General features: G+C 49.2%; 2 protein-coding genes across 7 annotated transcripts in view; one reads left to right on the top strand and one right to left on the bottom strand.

Annotated features, from left to right (window-relative positions):
• The window catches only part of Map4 (microtubule associated protein 4), a 134907-nt gene extending 129377 nt beyond the window's left edge, over positions 1-5530 (top strand). For 2 of the 3 annotated variants that reach the window (XM_038324459.1, XM_038324461.1), the window contains 3 exons: positions 1247-1359; positions 3004-3193; positions 3318-5530. In XM_038324459.1, coding sequence (XP_038180387.1) covers positions 1247-1359; positions 3004-3193; positions 3318-3325 — 311 coding nt within the window. In that variant the 3' untranslated portion in view covers positions 3326-5530. The remainder of the gene's footprint in view (positions 1-1246; positions 1360-3003; positions 3194-3317) is intronic. The other variant, XM_038324460.1, reaches the window with a different exon arrangement.
• A 364-nt stretch (positions 5531-5894) lies between these two features.
• The window catches only part of Dhx30 (DExH-box helicase 30), a 28377-nt gene continuing 6547 nt past the window's right edge, over positions 5895-27724 (bottom strand). For 2 of the 4 annotated variants that reach the window (XM_038323425.1, XM_038323426.1), the window contains exons 4-22: positions 27099-27194; positions 17760-17890; positions 16484-16594; positions 13835-14136; positions 13228-13348; positions 12415-12564; positions 10160-10312; positions 9031-9867; positions 8699-8774; positions 8512-8616; positions 8094-8269; positions 7693-7899; positions 7520-7601; positions 7256-7449; positions 6991-7150; positions 6726-6883; positions 6541-6644; positions 6317-6456; positions 5895-6221 (exon numbers count right to left, since the gene is read on the bottom strand). In XM_038323425.1, coding sequence (XP_038179353.1) covers positions 5968-6221; positions 6317-6456; positions 6541-6644; positions 6726-6883; positions 6991-7150; positions 7256-7449; positions 7520-7601; positions 7693-7899; positions 8094-8269; positions 8512-8616; positions 8699-8774; positions 9031-9867; positions 10160-10312; positions 12415-12564; positions 13228-13348; positions 13835-14136; positions 16484-16594; positions 17760-17890; positions 27099-27194 — 3557 coding nt within the window. In that variant the 3' untranslated portion in view covers positions 5895-5967. Of the gene's footprint in view, positions 6222-6316; positions 6457-6540; positions 6645-6725; positions 6884-6990; positions 7151-7255; positions 7450-7519; positions 7602-7692; positions 7900-8093; positions 8270-8511; positions 8617-8698; positions 8775-9030; positions 9868-10159; positions 10313-12414; positions 12565-13227; positions 13349-13834; positions 14137-16483; positions 16595-17759; positions 17891-20006; positions 20230-23777; positions 23846-27098; positions 27195-27724 lie in introns of those variants that run through there. The other 2 variants (XM_038323424.1, XM_038323423.1) reach the window with 2 other exon arrangements.

Here is a 27724-nt window from a genome sequence, read left to right on the forward strand (position 1 = left end):
TTTCCAACCCTGCCAGAGACAGTAGCTGGCTGTTGGAAGAGAAAACAGTTTGTTAAGACCATTTTCACAGCTGTTCCCTTGGTGATATTTACATCCTGTCCCTGACAATCTTATGTGCTATGTGCCTGGCGCTGTTGGCCTGGGCCAGCCTCCCAGATTAGCATGCAGGGAGCTAGTGTTGAAGGAGTGGAGTGGTGGTTCAGACTCATCACAGATCCAGTAACAAATGGAGCCCCAAGCAGAGACTCCTTGGTGCCTAGCCTTGACAGGAGAAAGGGAGCTTTTGAAATGCCATCTGAACCTGAGTATGTGGTAGCTGCACCAGTGGCATTTCCCTCTGGAAACATTGCTGACAGTGGCCACTGAGACTTGTATGGCCCTGAGCCTTTGCCTTGGCTCATGCTCTGATGCACTGGCTCCAGAGCTGATGTCTCCTGTGGTCAGCTCCCGGGCCAGTTAATCCAAAGGCACAGAAAATCCCTCCCTCAGCAGGTTCCAGTGTAGTTTATTTTGCTTTCTTGTTGTGGTGAGTTTGAACTTTTAGCAGTCCTCCTATTCATCCTTTCAAGTATTGCAATTGTGAGATCCAATTTAGAACATTCTTTAGTGGAAATCCAAACAATGTGGTCTTTAACTAATTGTTTACCCCCTCACCTTTTATCTGTAAAATTCATTTATGAGATAGTTCTTGCCCTAATGGCACCATTTGAGTTAAGGCCTGGTGTTGCCAGGGCTAGCTCTACATGGGGAACCTGGACAGGGACAACAGGATCAGGGGTCATTTCTGCCTGGTGCTCCCTTTCCAAGCCCTAGCCTGGCAGTGTGCTCCCAGCCGGAAAGCACTGGACCCTGTTAGCCTTTTCTCAACTCATACTTCGAGCCTTCCATTTGTATTTTACTGTTCCCTCTTTCACTCAGTGGCTCAAACCGTCAGTATATCCCCTCCCCCACTGTCAATCCCCTAGAGTCAAGACTGATGGGGCACTTAGGAGATTGTGGGATCTGGAGAGTCAAAAAGGCAGCAGCAGGCTGGGCCTGCAGTAATGGTTTGAGAAGTCTTCCTCCAAGCAAGGTATTGCCACAGTCTCTTTTGTCCTCAGAATCACCCTGGAGCTGGTCTGGTCATTTTCTTTGTTTCTAGAAGCGACACAAAGCCGCCCATGACCAGGCTCAGATTTCTAGGTTCCTGGCTTTGCTTACAGGTGTATTCTGCCACCCTCAGTGACTAGTTCCTTTGTCATTTCAGGTGGAGGAGATGTCAAAATTGAAAGTCAGAAGTTGAACTTCAAGGAGAAGGCCCAGGCCAAAGTGGGATCCCTTGATAACGTGGGCCACCTGCCTGCGGGAGGTGCCGTGAAGGTAGTGACTGGGTCACCAGTGTATAGCTGGAGTGGTATGGGGACCAAGCAGTTCTAGTGGGGCTTAGCAGGCCTGTCACCGCCCCTCAGTTTCTTCAGAAGTCACGTCTAGTCACACCATTGCTGTCTTCATCACCATCATTAGTCCAGAGTGAGGCAGAGGAGGCAGAGCCCCAGCCACCTCTCAGCTGGGGGCAGTGTCTGCTCCTGAGAGCTATGGCCTTTCTTTTCGGTCACATTCCAGCCATTTTCTGATAACAGCTGAGAAGGTAAGCTGGTGCTCTGCACATAGTTCCCTGGCTGTCATTGTAGCTGCCAGAGACAAGGGTCCTGCTGTGGCCTCCCCTACCCCAGACTCTGGAAGAGCATCAGAGCCAAGGCAAACTTCATATCTGACATTGGCTGGGCCTCTCCTCTTTCCTCCCTCTCCTCTTTCCTCCCACCTCTTTCCACAGTACTGTGAGACCTTTTGTGTGCCAAGATTCCACCTATCCCTCATTCTGTGTCATGGGCTGGTGGGGAGACCTGCTCAGGTAGTAGCGTTAGGCTCCCAAGCATGAAGCTGCTGCTGATACTCAGGGAAACTGAGCAGGGGCAGGAGCCAAGGTCTGTGCAGCTTCCTCTACTGCACATGGGTGCTGGGCTTTTTTACAGCTACATTTTCCTCCCATCGACTGGTTCCAGCCCTGGATCCACTTCAGCTAACGTTTTGGGAAACTTTGCTTTTAGAATTTGACCTACCAGACTTCAGTTTGTCTGAGTGGGGCATTACAGATTTGGGGTCTGGTTCATGGTCACAACAGGAAGTGAGTGTACCCTAAGGTTCACACACAGGCTTTTCTCAGCCGGGTGGTAGTGGCACACGTCCTGATTCCCAGCACTTGGGAAGCAGAGTTCGAGGCCAGTCTGGTCTGCAGAGGGAGTTCAGCACAGCCAGGACAACACAGAGAACCCTGTCTTGGGGGGGAGTGGGGAAGGATCACACACAGGCTTTTTTTGTGCCGAGTTTTATGTTACTTTATTTTTTCTCTTTAACCCCCCCCCCCCCATCTGTTCCTTGTCTGTCTCCACTGTCAGTCTTTCTGGGACACTAACCTCCCACTGGTCTGATTGACCCATGCTGCATATTCTCCTCCTGGGTCCATAAGGCCCTGAGATAAATGTTCCTGGCTCATGCCTCTTTGGATACCTTCTTCCTGCTTCCTCTGTGTCCATGTGCCGAGAATGATGCCCAGCATAAAAGATGCTGCACCATGAGGGGACCTTACCACACAGATGAGCAGGCAGGGAGTCTGTTTAGTTGCCCAGGGTGCTCTAAGCACTGGTTCTGGTCTGGCCAGGGGGGCCCCCCTATTTCCCAGCCAGGTTTAGTCTACTGTTGTCTGCTCTTCAGGGTTACTGGTGGTGTTGTCTTAGCTGTGCTTTATTTGGTATCAACCTTGGTGAGATTGACAAAGTTCCATAACGAGACTCCTAGGAGTGACATTAACCCACCACCAGCTCCTGTCTGGGAAGACACCTGGTTAGAGCCAGTCGTTACTAAGGGTTTGGGTTGGGAAGGCTGTGTATGAAACCTCACCATCGTCACCCATCCCATTCCCTCCCCAGCTGACCCTTCACTGTCTCCCCCACTGTTTCATTGTAGACTGAGGGCGGTGGCAGTGAGGCTCCTCCGTGTCCGGGCCCCCCTGCTGGGGAGGAGCCCGACGTCCTTGAGGCTGCGCCTGATGCTGGCGCCCCTACTTCAGCCAGTGGCCTCAGTGGCCACACCACCCTGTCAGGGGGTGGTGACCAAAGGGAGCCCCAGACCTTGGACAGCCAGATCCAGGAGACAAGTAAGTGGCTGGGCTTGGCCTAAGGGCCAGCCAGGGGCCCTGTCACTGGCTGAAAATTGAAACTCCTTTATTTTATGACTGGAGTGTGGCCTAACGTTTAACAAAGTGACCTTTTATCTTCCAGGCATCTAATGATGACATTCTGGTCTCGTCTTCCATCTCCCCTGTGTTCCCTTTCCTGTCTTCCCCTTGTTGCCCTCCCCCATCCCTCCTCACGTGTCACTGCAGATTGAGACCTACAGGCTGACGTTCCGGGCAAATGCCAGGGCCCGCACCGACCATGGGGCTGACATTGTCTCCCGGCCTCCCCACTTCCCTGGCTGCCCAAGCTTGGGGTCCCGGGCCCTGGGCTCCCTTTCCCGGGCTGTCTACTAGACTTGTAAGCTCTTGGGTGCTGGGCAGCCCTTTAGGCCTCTTTCCCTCTGCCTAGCTTGCTCAAGGCAGCAGCAGCCGCCCCCCACCCCTGCCTTCACTGCTTTCGCCGTCTTCTGGGCCCAGCTCCAACTTTACTATATCCCACCACTGCTCCGTGGAGAACATTGGGAGGGGATGGGAGTCTAATGGAATCTCTGTGGGATGTAGGAGTGGGGTGCTGGATTCCAAGAATCTGACAAACCCTCCCTCTCTTCCCTGGCTCAACCTGGGGGACTAGTATAGATGAGCTCCAGGAGGTAACCAGCACTGATCCAGTTCCCTGGAACCTAAACCACTGCCTCTCTTTTACCCCATGGTGGAATAGCACCCTGTAGGTGGTACCAGGCCCTTGTTTATTCCCGTCTCAAGTTAGTCAGGGGTTGGTTGCCCCTTGTTTCTACCGCTTATCATACCTAAATAGCTGCTGGCTCACTTTTCTTTATTATTTTTCCCCTCCCAATAACCTATGAACTGGTGGTGTAGTTTGCAGGTTGAAGCCATGTCTAAATGAGAGTTCTCAGTAGGTGATGAGGGAAGCAGGGGAGAGGCTCAGAGTCTCCACTAAGGAGGCTGTCGGGCATTGGGGCTGCCTATCTGGGCAGCGTGGGGCCCTGTAGGAAGAAAGTGAGAAACAGGGCTACTGCCTAGTGAGCAGTCAGACAGCTGGGGCGGACAGTGCGACTGGTTTGCTGGCATTGTGTGTATGCTGCTTTTTTTCTTCTAACCAAGAGGCTGGTTTTGGCATCTGTCGCATTCCCTGGGATCCAGTGGTCAACGTGTGATACAAAACCAGGGCTGGAGAAGGAGAAATGAAGGTCAAAATCCCTGATCTGCACCTGCAGGCCAGGGCACCCAAACCCTCATATCCAGGGGAGCCTGAGATGTCCAGAATGCATGTGAACAGTGGGGAATCAGGTGTGGAGATTTTAAAACTTAAATGCATGAGACTGAGGCCATCCCACTTCTCTTGTGGTGTGACTGGAGAGAGGAGCAGGAGAGGCCAGGCCTATCGTGGTGGTGCAGCTGTCCCCGCGTGGTCTGTTCATGGGAGGGATGATTGTAATGCTGAGAAAATCCTGGGAATTTTATCAACACAAGATTCTTATTGCACTTGTATTTTTTGTATTAAAGTTTGCATGGTTTCTAATAAAGGATTCAAACCTAAGTTTGTAGTGAAATGGCCTGGGAGTGTTTAAGGACTCCTCTCGTGGGGCATTTTCTGCTGCGCAGATTTGCCTTTCAGGAGGCTGACCCAGATCCGACCCTCTTGGCCCTCCTCTCCACACGGCATCCACCTCTGCTCTGGGTACAGCCTGAACAGGTACAGTCTGTATTATGTCTCTGCTAAGGAAGTCATCCCTGGGCCTGAAGTTCCTCTCCATTTTTGAGGCAGCAGTTTCTTTTCAGAAATCTTGACATCAAATCCCTGGCTCTCCATACTCACACACAATGAATTGCTGGGGCCTGAGTCAGGGAATGGCTTTCTGTAGAAAGCTGCATGGAGCCTTCAGGATCAGTATGGTTTTGGTGTTTTTTGTTTTGTTTTTTTCCCCTCTTTTCCAGCAAGGGGCAATATGGAACTGGGAAGAAGGAAATAGTGGGGGCCAGGGTGCTGATAGCTGAGGGCATAAAGGTACTTGCTACCCTTCTTGATCCTGGGGCTTTGAGGATGCTGAAATTAGAGAAAGGAAGGGTGGCCCAAGCTCTCTAGGTAGACTATTACGAGGTCCAGCTCCCTGGACTGGTCCCACTAGTCAGAGAGAACCTCAGAAGGCTGATCTGGCAGTGGGACTGTGGATGTGACGTGTATACAACGACTGGGGATGAGATCTTTCTGTACTCTTAGTTTGCTCATGGCTTATTAGCCATTCCATGTCTGTAACTGTTGTACTGATTTAAATAATAAAGCTGCCTGACATCCCACCACAGTCTGTGCTGCTTGTCATGTTAGTCCCCTTGTACCTTCAGCCCTTCCCGCATCTGTGAGACATGGGGTGTGGCCAAGGTTCCCTGTAGGACTCTCACATAAATCACAGCTTTCTAGAAAAGTGCTCTGTGCTGTGGGTATCATTAGGAGAAGCTTTGTCAATGCTGAGACCAGCCAAGCAGTTGAAATGTGTTGACAGCTGTGGTGTCTCACTCTTGAAAGGTGGGAGTTTCAAGTCCCTTCCTCCCTTAGGACTTGGGCCACTGCCAGCTCTGTATCCGAGCAGTATCTGCCTTCCCCCCCTAATTTGGGGCCAAGAGCCCAGTGTCTTTAAAACAGCCCTTGGGAGGACAGCAGCACTCACAAGGGATAAATATAACTTTATTTTAAATAAACATTTGCACTCTGTACATAGCCCCAGCTGAAGAGGGGCTCAGTCATCAGCTGTCTTGCGCACATCAAAGCTGCCACAAGGTCCCCGCAGCAGCTCTGCCAACAGTGCAAGCAGCTGCCCGTGTTCCTGCTGCACACTAAGCGGAAGTGCAGCTAGCTCACTGCGGAGGCTCCGCTCCACCATTCGGCCTAGGGCTCGCCTCAGCTCCCTTAGCAATCGCACAGTTCGTGAATCACCTTCTAGCCGCAGCAGGTCACTGTCACTCAGTGAGATGGTGGCCCGGCGCCCGTCATCTGGAGAAGGGCAAAGACAGAGTCTTATGTTGGTCATGCCTCTGAGGCCATGAGCCAGTGGTAGCCTTTGAGTGGTGGAAGGGAGAGGTACCCACCACGTATATGGACATCCCCATCTGTTAGGAGCAGCACAGCTAGTGGGTGCACCTGGGAGGAATCTCGAACAAAGACGCTACCATTGGACTTGACAGCCATGAAATACGTCAGCCATCGGCTCCGTAACCGGGTGGCCTCCCTAGGGAACAAAGTGTTGCGGAATGAAGCGATGCTGCACCTTTGGCCATCATCTGAGGCCCTTCCTACCCTGTGGGCCACCCACCTGTTAATGGTCGATTTGTGCAGCAAGATGTTCCCAGATTTGGTCCTGTAGGTGACACTGTTGGGCTTAAACTTCCCCTGCCGAGTCACCTTACCTTGCCTCACCTGAAGGGACAGGAAAATATGAGCAAGGGGTTGGGGTGGAGAGAGGTGGGCCTGGTCAGCTCCCTGTCCTAGAGGAGGCACCTGGATGAGGTTGGGGTAGAGGCCAGCCATCAGCACACCCTTCACCAGCTCCTCTTCCTCGCTGTACTCATTGCACTGAGCAGAGGGCAGTGTGCAGTCAGAGGGCTTTCCCACTAGGAAAGCCTCGTAAATATTCTCTGAGAACTGCTTGATGAGCCCTGGGGAGGCAAAGCAGAGTGTGAACAGAGGCCCAGCCTCAAGGCTGGGGACGGGAGCTCTGCGGGTGGGAGGTGCTCAGGAAGGCCCACTTGGGGGCCGGGCTGACCGTGGATGAAGCGCAAGCTGGGGGCGTACAGAAGGTTTTCTTCCAGGTAGTTTTCCCGGGAGGTACGGTCCTGCCAGCGCAGCACCTCCTCCCAGCCAGCCACAGCACGCACGAAGGCCAAATGGTCACTGCCACTGTCGTGGCTCAGCAGTGCCTTCACCTGGGAGAGAATGTACAGGGGTCAGGAGAATAACTAGAGCCTGGTTCAGGACAGTGGGTGGGGTACGGATAAGAGGGCTTTGCCATAGGAAGCACTGGATCTAACCTTGTCCACTTCTGCCCGGTTCTGCAAACTGCTGCTGAAGGGATCCCGGGTAAGGCAGGAAACAACCACCAGCAGTGGGTGCAGGCAACGGAAGATGGCAGCCAACACTATAGCCTTGGCCAGTCGTGGGTCGGTAGAAATGTGGGCCAGGCGCTGCCCCAAGGTGGTCAGGTACTCCCGCTGGTCCAGAACCCCTGCAACAGCCCAGTTGTCAGTTCTACCCATGAACCACTCCACAGCCCAACCATTCCTAGCCCCATTTACCAATCTCCTGGAGAAGTATCACAGCCTCATCCACTGCCTTAATATTTGGACTGTCCACAGCCTTGGAGAGGAACTCCACTGCCTATAGCAACAAGAACCACACCCCCATGAGCCTGTGTCCCACTTGCCCTGGTCCAGGAGCAATCCCTTCCCCAGCCCTGCCTCTGCCGCACCGTCTTCTCAGGCATGTGGATTTTGGCTTGCAGCACCAGGTTCTCAAGAGGTGTGCGCAGGATCTCTGGCACTTGGAAAGGAACCATTTTCTCCAGCCGGCTCCTTGGGAACAAGTGGTAGGCAAAACCCGACTGGCAGCGGCCAGCCCTGCCACGGCGCTGAATCACATTTGCTCTCGACACCCACACGGTCTCCAGGCAGGACACCTGGGAGAAAGCAGGAAACCTACACATGCTACAGGCCTTGTCCGCCCACTTCACCTGTCCCCTCATCACCCCTCAACAGGGACATTTCCCGTTAAGTGAGCCTTCCAACAAAATGTCTACAGCAGAGCGGGATTAGGGGCAACCTCAGAAGTCCTCCCTCACTGGGTGGGTTGGGTCCAAGAGAGAGGCACCACCTTGGTCTTCAGGTCATAGCGTTCCTCCTTGTGCAGACCGCTGTCCACGACATGCACAATGTCGTTAACTGTGATGGAGGTTTCGGCAATGTTGGTAGCCAATACGATCTTGCGCACCCCAAGTGGAGGCTGCTGGAATATGGCCTTCTGATCCATCATGGGGATATTGGAGTGCACTGGTAGGTAGCAAGATGCAAAAGGTCTATAAGCACTGTTCTAGCAGAAAGAATCTCGGACTGAGAGCAGGACAAGAAATTTAATTCCCCACCCATTCCTGGCCCTGACAAAGCTGAAGCCATTTGATAAATTACACCCTCAGGGAAAAATGTTACAGTCAGAAACCCGGGCCACTAGAGTACAGACTGAGTACACTCCCTACCATAGAGGCAGGACTCATACTGGGCCTCCCTAGACTCACCTGGTAAGATGAGGTACTTGCTCTCATGCATGCCCAGGGCCTCCTGCAGTCGCTGCTGCACTCCTTTGATTTCTTGCCAACCGGGCAGAAAACACAGGATTCCACCTGTAAAAGGCCCTGTAGCCATGAGCTGGTTGATCCAGCTGGTAGGGAAAGGAAATAGCTGAAAAGCGGGAGAAGCACCCACCTGGCTCTCCACGGGCATCGATGTGCAGAACCAAGTCAGTCACAAGGTCCAGATCAAGGGCACATTCATCTTCAGACTGCGGTGGGGAGACAGGCCAGTCACAACCGTGCGATAGGGACCAGACACAGACAGCAAAGGACAGTGAGGAAGGGAGCTACTTGGAATGAAGCTCCAGTCCTCACATATTTGCCACACAAACAGGGCTGATTACTCCCCAGTTTTTATCAAGGAAACAGGCTTGGGAAGGTAAGATGCTCTATCATGAAGAGAGGGAGGAAGGAACATAAAAGAAAGCCCAGTGACCCTGGGGTGAGTATTAGGGTTCTCCTCACCTCATGGTGCCGATGCCGATGTGGGTACTGGTGTTTGCCCAGCTTGGCCAGGATGTCCTCCAGGTAATGTTCCTTGACGGGATACATGAAGCCAGGCACCTTGATGACAGGGCAGCCCCCAAAGTAGCGGGAAAAGCGCTCATTATCTCCTGTAGCACTCATGAGTACCAGCCGCAGGGCTGGGTTGAGCCGCTGCAGGCCCTTGAGCAGAATCAGCAGGAAGTCTGTGTTCACGTCCCGCTCATGGACCTCATCCACAATGACATGGCTCACACCCTCCAGGCTTGGGTTGCTCTGCAGCTTCCGCAGCAGGATACCCACAGTGCAGAAGAGCAGCGCTCCACCTCGGGCTGGGGGCTTGCTTTCCAAGCGCACCTGGAAGCCCACGTTCCGGCGCAAGGAGGGGCCCAGTTCATGGCTGACACGCTGCGCCACAGATACAGCTGAGATACGGCGAGGTTGTGTGATGATCACATTACATCGGGCACCTCGGCCCTCAGTCACATAGCGCTCCAACAGCAGCTGAGGGATACGTGTGGTCTTTCCACAGCCTGTGTCCCCAGAGATGACCACCACTGGGTGCTGTTCGATGGCACTGAGGATAGTGTCCCGATGAGGGTCCACAGGTAGCTGGGGGGCCTCCTGCCAAATTGGCCCCCGCCTCCGCCACAGCTCTAGCAGGCTCTGGCTCAAGCGTACCTCCTCCGCTTCTGACAGGGGTACGTATGGCTTGCCAGTGATAGGGTCACTCAATGGCCCTGAGTCCTTGCCTAAGGGCAAGATGTCATCACTCTGCAGCCGGAGTTCTGGGGAAATCCATGAACTGTCCACCGGGTACTAGAGGACGAGGAAGCAAGCAAAATGACAGAAATGCCTGTCTTCCTCCTCCATGCAGTCAGCCCCTCCAAAGGATTCACCGGGGTCAGATGGTTAGGGCCCAACCCACAGAGCAGAGGAGAACTTGGGCTGTGACTGCCCTGACACCCTCAGAGGCATGACTAGGGGACTTAGGGCCAGGGGCTCCAAGGCTCCCTGCTCAGTGGGAAAAAACATTTCCTACGCCTGTCGTAGGCAGAAGCAGCCTTCAGTCTGGAGAGGGAGACAGTGGGATGGAAGGCAGGACTCTTACATGACTCAGGAAGGCCTCTATCTTGCGAAGGATGGGCTCGGGCACCTGGATGGTACATGGCCGGCGCTGGGTCTCACCCAGCTCACGCAAGGAGGCCAGGTTGTACATGGCATGGGTAAGCGGCTCATTATTCCTGTCCACCAGGCCCAGGCTCTGCAGGAGGATATATATGGCTCAGTCTATGCTCTTATAATCCCAGCACTCAGGAGGTGGAGGTACGAGGCCAAATTCCAAGCTAATCTGGGCTACACAGTATAACTCCAATAGTAAGTTTAAAAACCATTTAAAAAAAAAAAAAAAAACTAAATGAGATACCAGAGTAGAACCTTACCCCTTGCCCAGGCATGGCGGCCCAAGAACAGACTCCTCTGGTATAGTCAGAGCCTTCCAATATCCTAGAAGACCAATCCCATTGCTACCAATTCCCAAAACACACCTGAGACCAGGAAGGCACAACTGTCAACACCCTATTCCACAAGCTTTCCCTGGGCTACGTTACCATAGCTTCCCAACCCAGATCCTGCTAGCAGGTCCTGCTGCGAACTGTGCCTTTGGTGACCCCAACATACAGGGAACTACATGGAATGTCCGACCTAGATCCTTATAAATGCCCGAAAATGATAAGCTAGTCCCCTGAAAGGAGACTGTTTGCTTCACCACGTGCTTCCAATCACCTCACAAGATAAAGCATGACCTTCAGGCCATTGTGAGCCCCTCATTCTCAGCTCTGTGTGTCTACCATGTGGAAAGGTCACTAGCTCTCTCCAGGACATCTTCCCCTCCAGCACCAGTGCTCACTTCATAAAAGGCACCAATGCTACCACGTGGCAGTCTGCGTGTCAGCTTCAACACTGCAGCCCCTCCCAGACAGTCTCTCCCATGCCAAGAGTGTGGGACTTGTGCATAGGAAACTGCAGACTGCGCCACATCCTGCGACGACCCCAGGTCTGCCCTGCTGAGCCTGAAGCAGAGGACATGCACACTTCAAAGTCCCCACCTATGCACAACTTTTTCTCTTTTGCTTCTTTGCTCGTTTGTTTGTTTAAATACAGCCTTGCTACATAGCCCAGGGTAGCCTTGATCTCAGGATACTCTTTCTGCCTTGCCTCCTGAGTACTAGGATATTGTATACAGCATCACCAACTCACAGACTCTTCATACTCTCCGAGTAGACAGGTGGATCCCTCACCATCAGAGGGATCTAAGATGTGGCTCCCAAAACCAAATCCACAGAGCTATAGCAGAGCACTCAGAAAAGCAGGCTCATTCACACTGTGCAAACGGAACCTCCACCATGCTTCAGATGAACTCAATACTCTGTTAATCAGGCAGAATGCTAATTCTAAGGCTGCAGCACACATGAGGAGGACCCTATATTCAATTCCCAATCCTGGGAAGAAAGAAGAAAAAAAAACTTGCCAGGCTTAATGGCATCCACTGATAATCCTACCATTTGGGATGAGACAAGACTGTGAGTTGGAAGTCAGCCTGAGCTACAGAGAAAGTACTAGGCTAGACTGAGCTTTAGTGAGGTTGTCTCAAAAGGACGGGGGTTGGAGGTCAGGCTGGGGATGTAGTTAAGCTGGGTAGGTGGTCAGTTGCCTAATATACATGAAACTGGGTTTGGTCTCCAGCACTGTATGGTGGCACAGGCACCCAAGAAGTGGATGCAGAAAGTCTAGAAGCTCACGGTTATCCTCAGTGGTGTAACAAGTATCAGGTCAGCCTCTGTCTCAAGTTTAAAAAACAAAGAGGAGGGTGTGCTTGCCACCAAGTCTGGTGAGCTGAGTGTGATCCCTGGAATGCACAAGTAAAAGGAGAGAAATGACTCCTGCAAGTGTTCCTCCGGCTCCATGTGTATACCACGGTGGGTATGTATTTAAAAGAAAACGGGGTGGAGGTGACACACAACCTGCCAGCCGGAGGCCACTCTGCCATCACTTTAATGCCACTTACTGCCTCAATTTTCATTCTAGATGTACATCAGATTTTTCACTTGGCCACCAAGGTCTGCAGGATCTTTCTGGGCACCAAGTTCTACGTTCACAGCTCTGCCTGGGGTAGCGTGCTCTGGCTTCACCTAGGTTCTGGTCAGTGCTAGTAAGACTGAGCTCACAGGCAAAGCCCCCACAGAGGCTCTGGGGAAGTAGTCATGAAAACAGAGCCTTTCCTACTGGGTACAAACAGCCCAAGGCCTGGTGTGTGTTTCACTTCCTAGAAAAGCAGGCTAATCTGTCCTAGACAAAGGGACTTACCTTCAGTTTCTTGCAAGCCAAGGCTGCTGCCTTGTTCTCAGCCTCGGCTTTGCGGCGCCCTTTGGCAACAAAGGTCATGGGACAGGGCCAGAGCAGAGTGAGTGTAGCCAGCTTGGTCTTGGTGCCCACAGTGTGGAACTGCATGAGGTTCTACATGGAAGGTAAATGAGAACGTTACCAAAGGCTGGGAATGAATGGATAGCTGGGTGGTCTATGACCTTGAGGAACCCAGAGATGGAGCTCATCATGACCGTTCCAGCACCAGTCATGCTAGACTGGACACAACCAGACAGAGTCCTATATTTTGACTTCCCTTTGTCCACCCTGCTTTATGCCCTGTGTGGCCCTAGTTCTGAGCTTGCTTCCCAATTTCTGTAGTAGAAGATGGGGTTCATGCGATACTGGTACCTGTCTTCCTAACCCACATCTAAATAGCACCTTCAAGAAAGACTGGGGCTAGAACTGTTGGCACGTCCTGACAGGGTGAAAAGAGCCCTCGCTGCGGCATCACTGATGGCATTTATGACACAATTCAGGCACCCACTCTTCTTCTTGCATACCCTAACCTATCACTTGCTCACGGATCCAGTCTTCCCGTCAGCAGTCCCCAGCCTACACCCTGTGTGGCTATCCTCACTTTTCCTGTCTCTGCTGCTTTGGCTTTCCACCCATCAGGGATCCCATGTCCTTCTAGCTGGCCTAGGTAGGCGCTGAGAAAGGCACCCTGAGCCCTGCCCCATACCAGAGGCTTCCTTTCTGCTGAGCCCAGGGAAGACAGCACAAGCAAGTGCACTTCTGGGAGAGCCAAGTCACCTTAGCTGTGGAGGAGGACGTTGCAATCTGAATCACTTTGGCCAGCAGGTTCTTGGGAAGTGGGAACTGGGTCAGAGCTCTAACAGCACTGTCGTCATCTGTCATTTCGAAGGAACCCCCTCTATGAGGACAAATAGTTTAGATGAAAAAGTCTGCTGTCTTCCTGGCTAAGTTTCTCTGGGACAGTAAGGTTAGGACAAAGTCCTGGTGTGTGGTAAGGTTGGACACAGTGACAGATAGGCTGGAGGCATGGAATGAATGACTGGGCCAGCAGCTACTGCCTCTTCAGTCACACTGCAGAAGCCCTCAGTCCCCTGGTTTCCTCAGGGAGAAGTGAGCAGAGTGAATGCTGAGAAGGCAGGACCCGAGTGTGAGCTGGAAAGCAGGATCATGTGTTGTCTGCAGGAGCCCAGCCACAGCCCAAGACAGTAGTTACCAGTGTGCTATCCCACCCTACCCCTTTCCCAGACAGGGGAGACACAATGAGCAACAGGACATGAAGACCAAAGTGTCGGGCAGAGCCCTCCCATATGTGGGGGCTCAGAGAAGACTGATCTCATGCCAAGACGTGGTCAGGGTCCCCTGCATCCCTCTGTCACAGAGGTACCTTGAGTCCCTGAGTGGGTTGTGGGAGTCTTGCTGGGTCATGGACAGAAACTCCGTCACATCAATGGTCCCCTCTTCAAGCTCTTCTTCCTCATCTTCCTCTTCCTCTCGGCCCAAGGCTCGGGATAGTCCTCCAGGACCTGCTGGCCGAATGTTCTCAGGATTCAGCTGCCGCCAGGAAGTTGGAGGCATGGTGGGTTCTGGACGCCACCAGTTGTCAGCTGGAGACCCAAAACGATCAGCTAGCACTCGGTATTTGGCTGCATCAAACAGCTCATTCCGTGGACCCAGCAGACCCCAGCCCTGTTGGGTAGAGAAAACTGTGAGGAGCACACCATCACCACACACCTTAGTCAGCCTGTGCTCTGGTTGCTACACACTTCAGCCCTGGCCAGCAAGGGGAATACAAACAACACTTCAATCTAGGCATGAGGGCGAACTCTTGTCATCTCAGGAATGGAAGCTCAAAGAGAAGGACATCATGATCTAGTCCTACCTCTGCAGTGAATCCATCTCAATAAACAATAGTAGAAAGAAAGAAGGAAAGACAGACTGACAGAAGGGAAGGAGAAAAGGAAGAGAAGACTTAAAAACGCCGAGATCTGAGCTGGGCAGTGGTGATGCACATGTTGGGTGAGGGTCTCTTTCATTGGGTTACATCTTGAATTCTTTAAGTTCTTCCTTATTAATTTTTTTTTTTTTGGTTGTTGGTGTTTGTGTGTGTGTGTTTTACCCGTGGGTATGTCTGTGCAACATGTTTGTGCAGTGCCTCTTGAGACCAGAACAGAGTATTATATCCCTTGTAACTGGAGTTATAGATGTTTGTGACTCTCCATGTAGGTACTAGGAATTGAACTCGAGTCCCCAGAAGAGTAGCCAGTGCTCTTAACTGTTGATCTGTCTCTCTCAAACCTTTTGATTTTTCGAGACTGGGTTTCTCTGTAGCTTTGGAGCCTTCCTGAAATTAGCTCTGTAGACCAGGCTGGCCTCAAACTCATTGAGATCCACCTGCCTCTGCCTCCTAAGTGCTGGGATTAAAGGTGTGTGCCACCGCACCTAGCATATAATGCCATTTTTAAGAGTGTCAAAAAGAACAATGTACTTGGTTCAGATGTTTATCCTAAGGAGATGAAATCCTTATACACTGGAGATAGTAAAGCATCGAAGGAAAATGTAGCTAATAGAATCCCTATCAAAACTTCAATGTAAATGTCAAAACAAACACAAAAACAATAAAATTTTTAAAATAACAAGGAGCCATAAAAGCACCAACACCAAAATAATCTTAAGAAATGTGAAGTTGGAGAAGTCACACAGCCTGATCACAAACTACAAAACTCTAAGACTCAAAAGAATACAGTAGGGTGTCACGTGTCTTTAGCCCTTTTCTGACCTTCAAGGGCACCAGGCACGCATGAATTGCATGTGGACTATTCCTTTGCACTGAGTGAACACATGTCACTGAGACTGGTTTAATAAAGAAGCTGAGAAGGTTCAGCGAGAATGAAACTAAGGACATTGGAAAGGAGCAGGGCAGAATGTAGATGAACAGAAATGGGTTAATTTAAGGTGTAAGAGCTACTTAGTAATAAGCCTGAGTGGTTATTTGGAAGCGGCTGGCCGAACATAGCTGAATGAAGTCCTGACCTCCACCTTCAGTTACACATGTAGGCAAGCAACACATGCAAACTAAATCTCTTAAAAAAAAAAAAAAAAGCAAGAAAGAAAAAAAGAAAAGAAAGAAAGAAAAAAAAGGTCAGGTGATGGCAGCTCCACACACCTAATCCCAGCGCTTGGGAGGCAGAGGCAGGCGAATCTCTGTGAGTTCAAGGCCAGCCTGGTCTACAAAACCAGTTCTAGGACAGGCTCCAAAGCTACACAGAGAAACCCTGTGACAAAACAAAACAAACAAACAAAAAATGGTGGTGGTGCGCACCTTTAATTCTGACACTGAAACAGCCAGGCAGCCAATCTGGTCTACAATAATGAATTCCAGGCCACAGTAAGGCACATCTCAGAAAAAAAAATTAAATTCTATGAGTCAAGGGCTGGGGGAATTGGATAGCTCAATTAAAAAAGGGCTTGCCACAGGAGAATGAAGACCTGAATTCCTCAACTGTCAAGTACAAACACCAGGTGGTAAAGGTGTGCACTTTTAATCCCAGGACTGGGGAGGCAGAAACAGTTGGATCATGGGACATGCTAGCCAGCCAACCAGCCCAGCCTAATCAGTGAGCCCCAGGGCACAGAGAAAGATCCCAAACAATCTCAAGCAACAACGTAGACTTTGAGTCTCATACTCTGTGTTCAAAGTTAGTTTGGTCCACAGAGGTAGTTCTAGGGCATCAAAGCTATGCAGTAAGATCTTGCTTGTCTCAAACAATGATATGAACAAACAGAAAAGCAGTAGAAGACTGAGGAATGACACCCGAACTGGACCTCCGGGCTACACACAGGCACATACACTCACAAACACATACACATATACACACAAAAAAAATAAAACTAGGAAGTGGGAAGGGCTCAGGAAAGGTGAATGACTGAACACTGCATCAACATCTACCAAGATGTCCTTGGAAACAAAACCACGACAGAGAGAGAGCAAGGACTAGCAGTCCCAGGCCAGCAGGCCTTCAGTAGAGGCGCTCACCTTGAATAGCTGGCACGCTGCTGCTGCAGCCTGTCGCTCAGCATCAATCTTCTTGCTGCCATAACCTTCAACCTCCACGCTCTTGGGCCACTTGATGTGCAGGGTGACTTTCTAGGAAAGGGAAAGGAAATAAAGAAGTAGGCGTGGTCGCCCCACCTGTAACCACCGCTCTGCAGAAATGGGGATAAGGGGATCAGGGTACAAAGTCAGTTTCAGGGAAGCAAGCAAACAAGCTGGGTGTGGTGGCACAGTCCTTTAATCCCAGCATCTAGGCGGCAGATCCTGGTGCCCCTCTTTGAGTTCAAGGCCAGCCTGGTCTACATACAGAGTGAGTTCCTGGACAGCCAGGGCTACACAGAGAAACACTGTCTCAAAGAAAACAACCAACCAAAACTTTCCCTCAGAATGGTTTGCCTGAGCCCTTCTGTGGGATCCAGGCTTTAGAACACTCTTGGAGCAGGAATGTTCATCATCCCCTCTACCATGCCTTCCTTTTTTAGACAAGGGACCAAACTCAGGGAGCACTACTGTGACCTCTTAGACAAGATGAGCATTCCTTACCCACCTGCTGTGTTTGCTTTCCCTGAATAAAGCATATGGACTTTTGGTGACTCTTCAAATATAATTGTACTATGAGATTCTCTATTGACTGTTAACATTTAGGCCCATTCTGGTTGGACACAGTAGGATACATCTATAAGACTTTTTAAAAAAATATTTATTTATTTATTATGTAAACAATATTCTGTCTGTGTGCAAGTCTGAAGGCCAGAAGAGGGCACCAGACCTCTTTAGAGATGGTTGTGAGCCACCATGTGGTTGCCAGGAATTGAACTCAGGACCTTTGGAAGAGCAGGCAATGCTCTTAACCACTGAGCCATCTCTCTATCCCAGACTTTTTTTTTTTTAATGTGTGTATAATACCTTCAGTATTTGGGACCTGAAGCGGGAAGACCAGCAATCCAAGTCAACCTAGGCTACATAATACCCTATCTCAAAACGAAACAATGAAAAGCAATGCCTTTAATCCCAGCACTGAGGAGGCAGAGGCAAGCAGATCTCTATGAGCTCTAGGCCAGCCTGGTCTACGGAGCTAGTTCCAGGACAGCCAAGGCTAACACAAAGAAACCCTGTCTCGAAAATAAAACAAAACAAAAGGCAAACAAAACAGAACACCCAGCTTAGCCTCTTTGACAAAAACAGTCAAGAGAGAGAAAACAGCAGCCAGTCTTCTTTGAATCAATTCAGTGAGTTCCTTAGTCACCAGCAGAGTTACCTTTTTCTTCGGTCCGTTTGTGTGCACATAGACCAGCTTGTCCTTTGCATGGGAGATGCCAAGGGCCCTTCCAATGACGCTGTTAAGAAGGTTTTTGGGCTGTGGAAACTCTTTCAATAGGTCCCTAGAAGCTAGGAAATAAAAATAAAATAATTGCAATTATCTTTCTTTTGAAACTCCGTAGGGTATACCAAAGCCACTCAAGGCTGAAGTTGTTGGCTCAGGACCCCAAAGCATTCAACAGAGTTAGGAGTCCTTAGAAAGGGTAAAGTGGTCAATAAACTCCATGAGTTTGATGTCTGAAAACAAAACAAAACACATATCTTCCATGCATGTACATGAGATCAAGACCCCTAAAGCGGTTCACACAATTAGAAGGACAGGCCCTGAAGGGACTCTGGACAGCTTCAGCATGGCAAAATGATTCTGGTAGGCTTTGCCCTTCTCTCCCATTTCCTCTGCCTTGCTAAAACATTAGCTTATATTCCTAAAGCTAGACACTTATTTGGCCACTCCTTAGGCTGACCACCAAGGTTCCAGCTATCAAAGTATTGGTACTGATCTTGGTCTTGGGGGTCCTGAGCTGATACTGATCCTTTCATGTAGGTCAGTGATGAGATCCAGAGTTGAAAGAGCATGCCTCCACTCTCAACTGTACCGCAGCACTCTGCAGAAGCCTCTCTAAAGCCCACAGTCTCACAGCCAGGAAGAGGCAGGAGCAAACCCTTTCCTATCCCCTTGCATCAGGGGGAAGAGGGTGCATCAGACACACAAGGGCTATCTCCTTCCCTTCACTTAGTCTCTGCATTAACCTCAAAACAGAAATAATACAAATGGCTGAGATGTCCCCTCCAGCAATAGCTCCTGCCAGACAGGGCTTAGTCAACCACATAGAGGCAATTTAGAGCAGCTCAAAACAAAATAAAGGGCCCATCAACATACAGCAGCAATCTTCAGGAGATGTAAGGCCTTCACTGTCTGGCATTCACCTGTACCACCCTATAACAGAACTTACTGGTGCTCCATTCAGTATCGTGCACTGGCTTCATCGTAATAATTTGGGAAGTATTTACACAGCAGTTGATAAATTTTTCCTCAGTGGGTACCTAGAATGCCAGCAATGTTCAGGCAGCAGCTGTATTTCTTTTGTCTTTTCAAAAATGCATTCATTGCCTGACAGATGTTGCAAACTTTTTTTTTATTTATTTATTTATTTATTTATTTATTTATTTATTTATTTTTGGTTTTTCAAGGCAGGGTTTCTCTGTGTAACAGCCCTAGCTGTCCTTGAACTCACAGAGGCCTGCCTCCAGAATACAGGGATTAAAGGTGTGTGCCACCCCAGCAGTTGGGAGGCAGAGGCAGGTGAGAATCCTATGTCATGAGACTGTCTCAAAAAAATTATTTTATTATTACTGTGTGTATATGAGGCCCCTATTTGGAGGTCAGAGAACAACCCTTCCAAGCCTGTTCTCTCCCTCTGCTGGGCTCAGGGGCTGGAACTTGGGTCTGTCCACCAGACTTGTACAGCAAGCACTTTTACCAGCTGAACCATCTCACCAGTGTTGTATCTGGAAGGCAGTCCTCCAAAGTGTCTGGCGGAAGCTTTTATCTAGTTTGGGATACTTAGCTGGGCAGACACCTGCGTCAACTAGCACAACAGGAGTGTCCTACCTGACACACTCGCCTACGTGCTGTTATAAATCAGTAAGAATCAAGCAGTTTAGACTCAAGGAGAGTTGATCCCATCTTGTATCCCTACTTCAAGTAACCCACTAGACCCACAGATATGACAGACGCCAACTGCCCAGTTCTTCAGATGGGGAAAGCCGAACAGCTTATTTTACCTATCTTAATGGCCATGGATGTTCTCACCAATTCCATTCTCTGCCCCAGTCAGGAACCAAAGAAGACACCCCACCTCTATTTGAGATTCTAAAATCCCAGGTGTGTTTGGGACTAAGTCCGACTGTGATGACAGAGCTAACCCTCAATACGACCCAACCTGACAGAAAGTAGGATATTCTTGTGATTTTCCCCCACCCACCCACGTGCAGACGTGCTGGGGTCTAGGTGAACCTAAGCCACACAAGGCTTTCTAACAGCAGGTAGAGATCCACTGATTAAGAGGTTTAAACCACTTTCGTGACTAGAGTCCTCCTGCCAGGCCGGCCTCAGTCCCGCACCCCTCACTTGCCTTCCCTAGTCAAGGACGTCGCAGCCCAGTATCCGCTACACAACCCTCACCGTTTACCATGCTTCCGTCGCCCTCCCCAGGCTCGCCAGGAGCCACCTCTGATTCGACCTCGGAAGCCTCCTGAGTGCCATCGGGGCGGACGAAGCTTGATGAGAAGCTACGTGAGAGTCCTTGTCGCCCGGCAGTGCGGGGATCCGGCGGCCGTAGGCGCGGAGAGACGCTGGCAGCCAGCGCCACGAGCCGCCTGGCAGACGCCATAGCGATCCCGCCGATCCCCGCGGCCCCAGCCTGCGACAGCACAACCCAGGGCTCAGCGGCCAAAAGGAGTGCCGAGCGCCCTCTGCTGGTCAGGGGGACTCGGTGCTAGGCTGGGAGCAAGAGAGCTAGGATGCCTGCCTGCAAAACAGCCCAGGCGCCCTCACCAGGAAATTCAAACCACAGACTGGGCATCTGGAGCTCAAGCAGGAAAAGGGATTGTATGATTTTAGCACTGTGCATTTGCTCAAGGTCCATTCCAGGAAATTACCCAAGTGCCCTTCAGGTCCTACACATGGCAAATTCCTTATAGGCTGCCTTCTAATGGACTTGGATGTAGGTGAGAGTGTGGTACCCATTTCCTATGGGTAAATCTGGTGAGACTCTCTAGTAGGAAAGACCTCTTGAACATAAACTGACCTAACCCCCTGAACTGGAGTTGAAGGAGACAGCACCTACTTTGGGGTATAATGCCAAGAACTGAGCTAGTTCCTCAGTTAAGAGTTAAGTTCTTCCTCGCTTGCGTGAAGACAGTGGAATCCCACTTCCAAACTACTGTGTCTGGATTTGACTCCTCTTCTGTCTCTTAAGGCTGTGTGGAGCAAATATGAAGTGAGTGGCTATGAGCAAGGGCCTCAGAGTCTGAGCACCGTGGAAAAAAGTTTCCGGTCAGGGGTTGGCAATTTAGGTTGGGTAGACTGGGAAGAAGAAATTTGTTTTTTAATTCTACCCATGACTTGAATAATCCCCTGGAGAGTTTATTAAAACATTACTTCTGAGCTGGGCGGTGGTGGTGCATGCCTTTAATCCCAGCACCCGGAAGGCAGAGGCAGGTGGATTTCTGTGAGTTCAAGGCTGAATTTCAGACTGCTTGGTCTATAGAGGTGGTTACAGGACAGCCAAAGCTATGAAGAAACTCTGTCTTTACAAAAGAAAAAAGAAAAACTAAAAAACATATTACTGGCCAAGAGTGGCGGCCCATGACAACAGTCCCATCACTCAGGAGGCAGAAAGAGGACTACACCATGTTTGGGGTTAGCCTGGTCTCCATAGGAGGTTCCAGGCTAACTTAGTTTATACAATGGAACTAAAAAAGTGAAAACAAAAACCTACAAAAACAGGTCTGGGATGGTGTTCGGTTGGTACTGCTTGCCCAACCTCTATAATTATGGTCACCAGGTTTGACCATCAGGAATGTATAGTGGAACATGCCTGTAAATCCCATCACTGGGAAGAAGTCAGGAGGACTGGAAGTTCAAGGTCATCAATGGCAACAGAAAATAGAAAATATGAAGCCAGAACTTAATATTGAGCCAAAAAAATAAAATAAAATCTGACGTAAGGGCTAAAGAAATGGCTCATCAGTTAAGAGCCCTAGATGCCCTTCCAAAGGACAAGAATTATAACTGTGACGGGTGGTGGTGGGCACACCTTTAATCCCAGCAGAGGCAGGAGAATCTATGAGAGCTCGAGGCCAACCTGGTCTACAAAGTGAGTTCCAGGACAGGCTCCAAGGCTACAGAAAAACCCTGTCTAGAAAAACCAATAAAATAAAATATAAAAAAAAAAAAAGAAAAAGAACAGTGTAACTCCATTTCCAGGGGATCTGACATCCTTTTCTGGCTCTTGCTGATACCAGGAATGCACATGGTATACAGAGACACATGTAAGCAAAACACCCATTCACACAAAATGCATGTAAGGATAAATAAAAATCTGAGGCGGTCGTCACAGGAGACACCTGTATGTATTAAGCACCCCTACCCAGATCTATATATAGGGCGGAACATGATTTCCCCAGAGCTTTGCATTTTGCGGTGTGACTCATTACTAACCAGCTTAAAAAATGGTTCTCGAAGACTGTAAATAGCCCGAATGTCTTCAAAAGAATAGAGAGGTTTAGCAAGCCAGGGTGGGCACAACAGTGGCTGACTCACAGTTGAAGGAAACAAGTCTCTCTCTCTCTCTCTCTCTCTCTCTCTCTCTCTCTCTCTCTCTCTCTCTCTCTCTCTCTCTCTCTCTCTCTCTCTCTGCTCTCTGCTCTCTGCGTCTCCTAAGACAGAGTTCTCTTTTCTCTGTGTAACAGCCCTGGATGTCCTGGAACTCACTGGCTTCAAACAGAGACCCACTTCTCTCCCTCCCAAAGGCATGTGCCACCACACCTTGCTCATTTTCTCCAGTTTTAGAAAACATATTTTGAACAGATGCTTGAAATTTTATGTTAAAAAAAAATCAAGGGAGCTGGAGAGATGGATCAGTGGTTAAGAGCACTAGCTGCTCTTTCGGAATCCCTGGGTTCAATTCCCAGCATGCACATGGTGGCTCACAACTGTCTATAACTCCAGGTCTAAGGGACCCGAACCCTCACACAGACATACATCATTGCAGGCAAAACACCAATACACACAAAATAAAAATAAATCATTAAAACAATCAATGTAAGCATTGTGGCTTATGCCTATAATCCCAGCACTTTATAGGCCAAAGCAGGATGATTATGGGAGTTCAAGGCCAGCCAAGGATACAGAATAGGTCCCTGTTTCTAAAACTAAAAAGAGCTGGGGCTATGAATCAGTGACATAGTGACTGACTAGCCTGCGTGAGGCCAAAGGCTTAATTCTCCACAACCCACCGAGTGGTGGAAGGAGAAAACTGACTCAACAAAGTTGTCCTCTGACCTCCACACACACACCCTGGAATGTGTCTACCCAGACACATGTTACATACACCCATTATACACTATAATAATAAATAAAATCTAAAACCAAAAGCTCATGCTGGGTGGAAGTGGGGGTGCATGCCTTTCATCCCAGCACTGGGGAGGCAGAGGCAGGCAGATCAATGTGATTGAAGCCTCTTTCAATCAGCTTTCAGGAGACATCTCTATCTATCATCTTCTCCCAGGGGTTCAAACCATGGAGTGCAGAACAAATCCAGTCCAATGCTGTTACTGTAAGCTCTTGTTGCTGGTGTTTGAAGCACGATCTCATTTACTCCAGCCTCACCTTGAACTTGCTATTAGCCAAAGATGACCTTGAACTACTGATCCTATTGAGCACAGGGAGAACCAGTGCTGGGGGTTGATCTCAAGCTAGGCAAATGCTCTTACTAAGAGAAGAGCCGTTCCAACCCTATAAGGAAGCTAGCGGGGCAGAGCTACGCTCATTTGCTTACGTAATAGCAGTAACTGCTTTCCTACTATCACGACAGAGTTAACTACAACAGAAAAACATGACAGCAAAACCTGAAAGATAGCTGGGCACAGTGGCTCCTGAATTTAATTCCGGCACTCAGGGGGCAGAAGCAGGCAAATCTCTGTGAGTTCCAGGACATTCTGGTCTACACACAAACTTCAAAGCCAAGCAAAGCTACAAAGTAAAACCCTGTCTGTCTTTAAAAAAAAAAAAAAAAAAAAAAAAAAAAAAGATATAAAAGGTTTATTAACTCAGAGATATTTCTTTTTATTTAAATTTTATTTTATTAACTTTTATTGTGTATGTATCCTTCCACCGTGGGCTTCAGGGATTGAACTCAGGTCATTCAAATAGCATGGCAAAAACTGTTACCTGCTGAGCCATCTCGCCAGCTCTGAGAGATATTTCTGTCCACTTCTGGATCAGGCAGGACATCTCCACTAAATGGAATCAAGGTGCAGAGGATCTGAGTCCGAACGTAAATGTTTAGGAGCTTAGCCTACTTATGTTTTGAAACAGGGCCTTACTCTATAGTCCAGAATGAACTGGAACTAATTATGTAACCCAGGCTGCCTCAAACCTGTAACAATCCTTTTTTGACTCAGCCTCCCAAGTCCTAGGAATCCAGGTACCATCCAAATGCCTGGTGTAGGAACTAAAACTTTAAGCATCAAAGGCGCGAGTAGGAAAGCCATGACTACCGAGGCCCAGTACACACCACAGTACCTTTGACAGAAATAGGGGAGGGGCTAGCAACACTGAAACAACTGGGGTCTCAGCCAGCATGTGACAACTTACTCAACAAGAAGACATGGTTAAGCTGACTGGCGATGGGACAATAAAGAGCTATAGGTGCCAGACAAGCACCCTTACACATGTGACTGCCACATATCCTTCAATGTAAAGATGCCATATCAGGAAAAACACAACTGCATACGGAACACACAGGAAAGAGCAAACTGTGGCCATGGGTCTGGGCAGGGGATCCTGGAGTATTTCTAGAGTCCCACGCCTCATTCTGGGCAGGAAAAAAAAAGATGCACAGAGGACCCTTACAGGTAAGTTTGTCGATTTATTCACCCTTCCCTTGGTAAGAGACTGGCAGTAGGAAAGAAAAAGGTTTGGAAAGGAGATGATCTTTTTTTTCCTTTCAATTCTAAATCTGACTCTGATGATCTCTGCTCAATACAAACGGCCACTGTCTCCTGGGTGCTAGCTATTTATTTATTTATTTACTTACTTATTTATTTTTTATGAGACAGGGGTTCTCTATGTAACCCTGGATACCCTGGAATTCACTCTGTAGACCAGGTTGGCCTTGAACTCAGAGATCTGCCTGTCTCTGCCTCCTGAGTCTGGGACTAAAGGTAAGCATCACTACTGGATAGTGTTGCTATCCACGATCCAGCACAATGCTTTTACCTCATACCTTCTTTTTCTAGAGGCATGGGGAGACAAAGTCCCATGTACTACTGGAACCAAGACTGTTCGTGAACCCTTGATCCTCCTGCTTTCATACTGTTGGGATTACAGCTGCTCATGTCCACATGTGGCTTTCACAGCTTGTTTTTTCCTCTTTCTTTCTTTCTTTCTTTCTTTCTTTCTTTCTTTCTTTCTCTCATTCTTAATTTCTTTCTTTTTTGTTTTTGTTTTTTGAGGCAGGGTTTCCCTAGAACTTTGTCTTGGAACTCGCTCTGTAGACCAGGCTGGCCTCAGACTCACAGAGATCTGCCTGCCTCTCCCTCCCGAATGCTGGGATTAAAGGAGTGTACCACTTCCGCCTGGCTCTTGTAGCTTCTTCTTAAGGACAGAAGTACAAGTGAAGCCACTGGAGTGGCTATAAGCCCAGCTACTAGGAGGCTAAAGTAAGACAGCTGACTGCTTAGCCTAGAAGTTCAAAGTCAACCTGTACAAGACAGTAAGTCTCCATCCCAAAAATAAAAGAGGAGGAGATGGAGGAGGGAATATAAGTCAGTGGTAGAGTCCTAGCATTACATTTGTGAGGCCCTGGGTTCAATGCCCACCCCACCCCCTCCCACACACACAAAAGCAGCATGGAAGGAAGAAGGCCTAAGAGTATATGCATATCAGGATGTCTTCTGACACCCCATGGATGCCTTCTGGAGGCACAGCTAGAAAAGGAGCATGCGGTACCTATGGGTCACCCACAGGGCAGTTATCCATCCCAAGAACATAGTGTGCACCTTGGCATTCAAGGAGGCACTGCTTATCTGACCCCTAGTTAACCCAAGCTAAGAATCTTGGATCTCAGCCACAGCACACCTAACACTCTCAGAACCACTCACCTGCCATGTTGGAAATGTTAACGTTCAGCCTTTTCGAGTTACAGGGCATTTTAAGAAAGGAAAAAAAAAAGGGCAATCAACTCTTGTTTTAGCGTAGGGGTGGCATTTCTTTAAAACCTAAGTCAGGTGGTCACAGGGCTGGAAGTATGTATTTATGCTATGCTGCTGTCGAAAGACAGGGCCATGGCAGAGTGGAGGGCAGAACACTGGAAACGGGAGCATCAGGGCCACAGAAACTGCTCCCCACACCAGTCCTAAGTTCTTAACCTTCAAACTACTTTACAGAAACTAGACTAGGCAGACCCACTTTGGAGGCGCAATACTGTTCTCTCCACTAGACAGATGCACAGGCAGCCAAGGCAGGGAAGCACATCTGTCACGAGACAAAGGCCCAGGAATGCTGGGCTTGGCAAATGGAGAAAAAAGAATGACGTCTGAGGGAAGGTAAAGATTCGTGTGCTCAGGACTGGAGAGACAGCTCAATGGTTAAGAGCATTAACTGCTCTTCCAGAGGCCCAAGGTTCAATTCCCAGCGCCCACATGACAGCTAATAACTGGCCGTAACTCTGACACCCAAGATCTGACACCCTCACACAGACATACATATAGGCCAAACACCAATGCACATAAGAGTAAATAAAAAAAAAAATACATGTGTACTGACTACTGGCTCTATCCCTAGGTATACATACACCTAAGGTATTTAGATATTCTTCCTCATCAAAAAGATAGGCCAGCCAGGCGGTGGTGGCGCACGCCTTTAATCCCAGCACTCGGGAGGCAGAGGCAGGCGGATCTCTGAGTTCGAGGCCAGCCTGGTCTACAAGAGCTAGTTCCAGGAAAGGCTCTAGAAACTACAGGGAAACCCTGTCTCAAAAAACAAAAAACAAAAAACAAAAAACAAAAAAACAAAAAAAAAAAAAAAAAAGATAGGCCATCTCGCCAAATGACTGTCAGGTAGACGTTAATGTCAGCAAAGTGCTTTTAGGTACTGGGAAAGATAGTATCTAAGCATCTAAGATGGAGGGTACCAGGCTGAGTCAGTGTTTTGTTCTGACCCTGCTTCAAGCATTTGCTCTCTCTGAAACAGAAGAGCCTAGAAGCTTCTCCATGTTGGTGCTTTAACAACTCAACTTATCCTAACATTTCTTTTAGGCCACACGTGGAGGCCCAAGGAGAATATAGGGTTGAAGTCACACAACCAAGGATCATAAAAAACCTACTGTAAGTACATCCTCACTTGGGACCATCAGTTCTGCTAAGCCCACCTTCCAGGCTCACTTTTGAGAAGCACATGTCCCTGGTACAAAGTTTCAACTGCCACCCATCTACCCACTGATTTTCTTGGACCAAGCCGTTGCTGGAGGCAAGACTCCTCCTCCCTTACCTCGAGAGATGGTCCCTCCAGGAGCAGGGTTGACACACATGGGTGGAAGGCGGGGTGGGGGAAGTTTGCATTGACGCTGCCTGTGCTGGGTCCGATCTGGGGAAAAATAAAACACATCAGGGTGACATGTTCTCATCCCTCACAGTGCATAAGACTGAGATAATTCACCCTACGAATGCAAGTGGAGCGCCAACCACAGGTTGTAAGGAGCAGGGCAACAATGCCACACAATTGAACAGTAACTGGCTCATTACAGACACCAGAGATATCCTTGTAGAGATCTTTTTTGACTCTCCAGAAGGCCCCAAACTATTTCTTCATCTAATCTTATAAAGTTTATGATTGCTTTGTTTAGTTTTTCTGAGACAGCATATCTAACAGACCAGACTGTCCTTGAACTCACTGAACCAAAGATGACTTTGGGTTCTTGGGCCCAAGTGCTGGCTGGAGTCACAGGTCTATGTCATCACATCTGGCCTCTCTGTGAATCTTAATATACATCCTGCATGCTTGGCTTTAGTCGTCTATGTCAGTCTTGGGGGGGGGGCATTAAGACTGGGTTTCTTTGCATAGAGTTTTGGCTGTCCTGGAACTTGCTCTGTAGACCATACTGGCCTCAAAATCAC

This window comes from Arvicola amphibius, chromosome 3 (genome assembly GCF_903992535.2).
Source record: "Arvicola amphibius chromosome 3, mArvAmp1.2, whole genome shotgun sequence".
Classification (NCBI taxonomy): Eukaryota; Metazoa; Chordata; class Mammalia; order Rodentia; family Cricetidae; genus Arvicola; species Arvicola amphibius.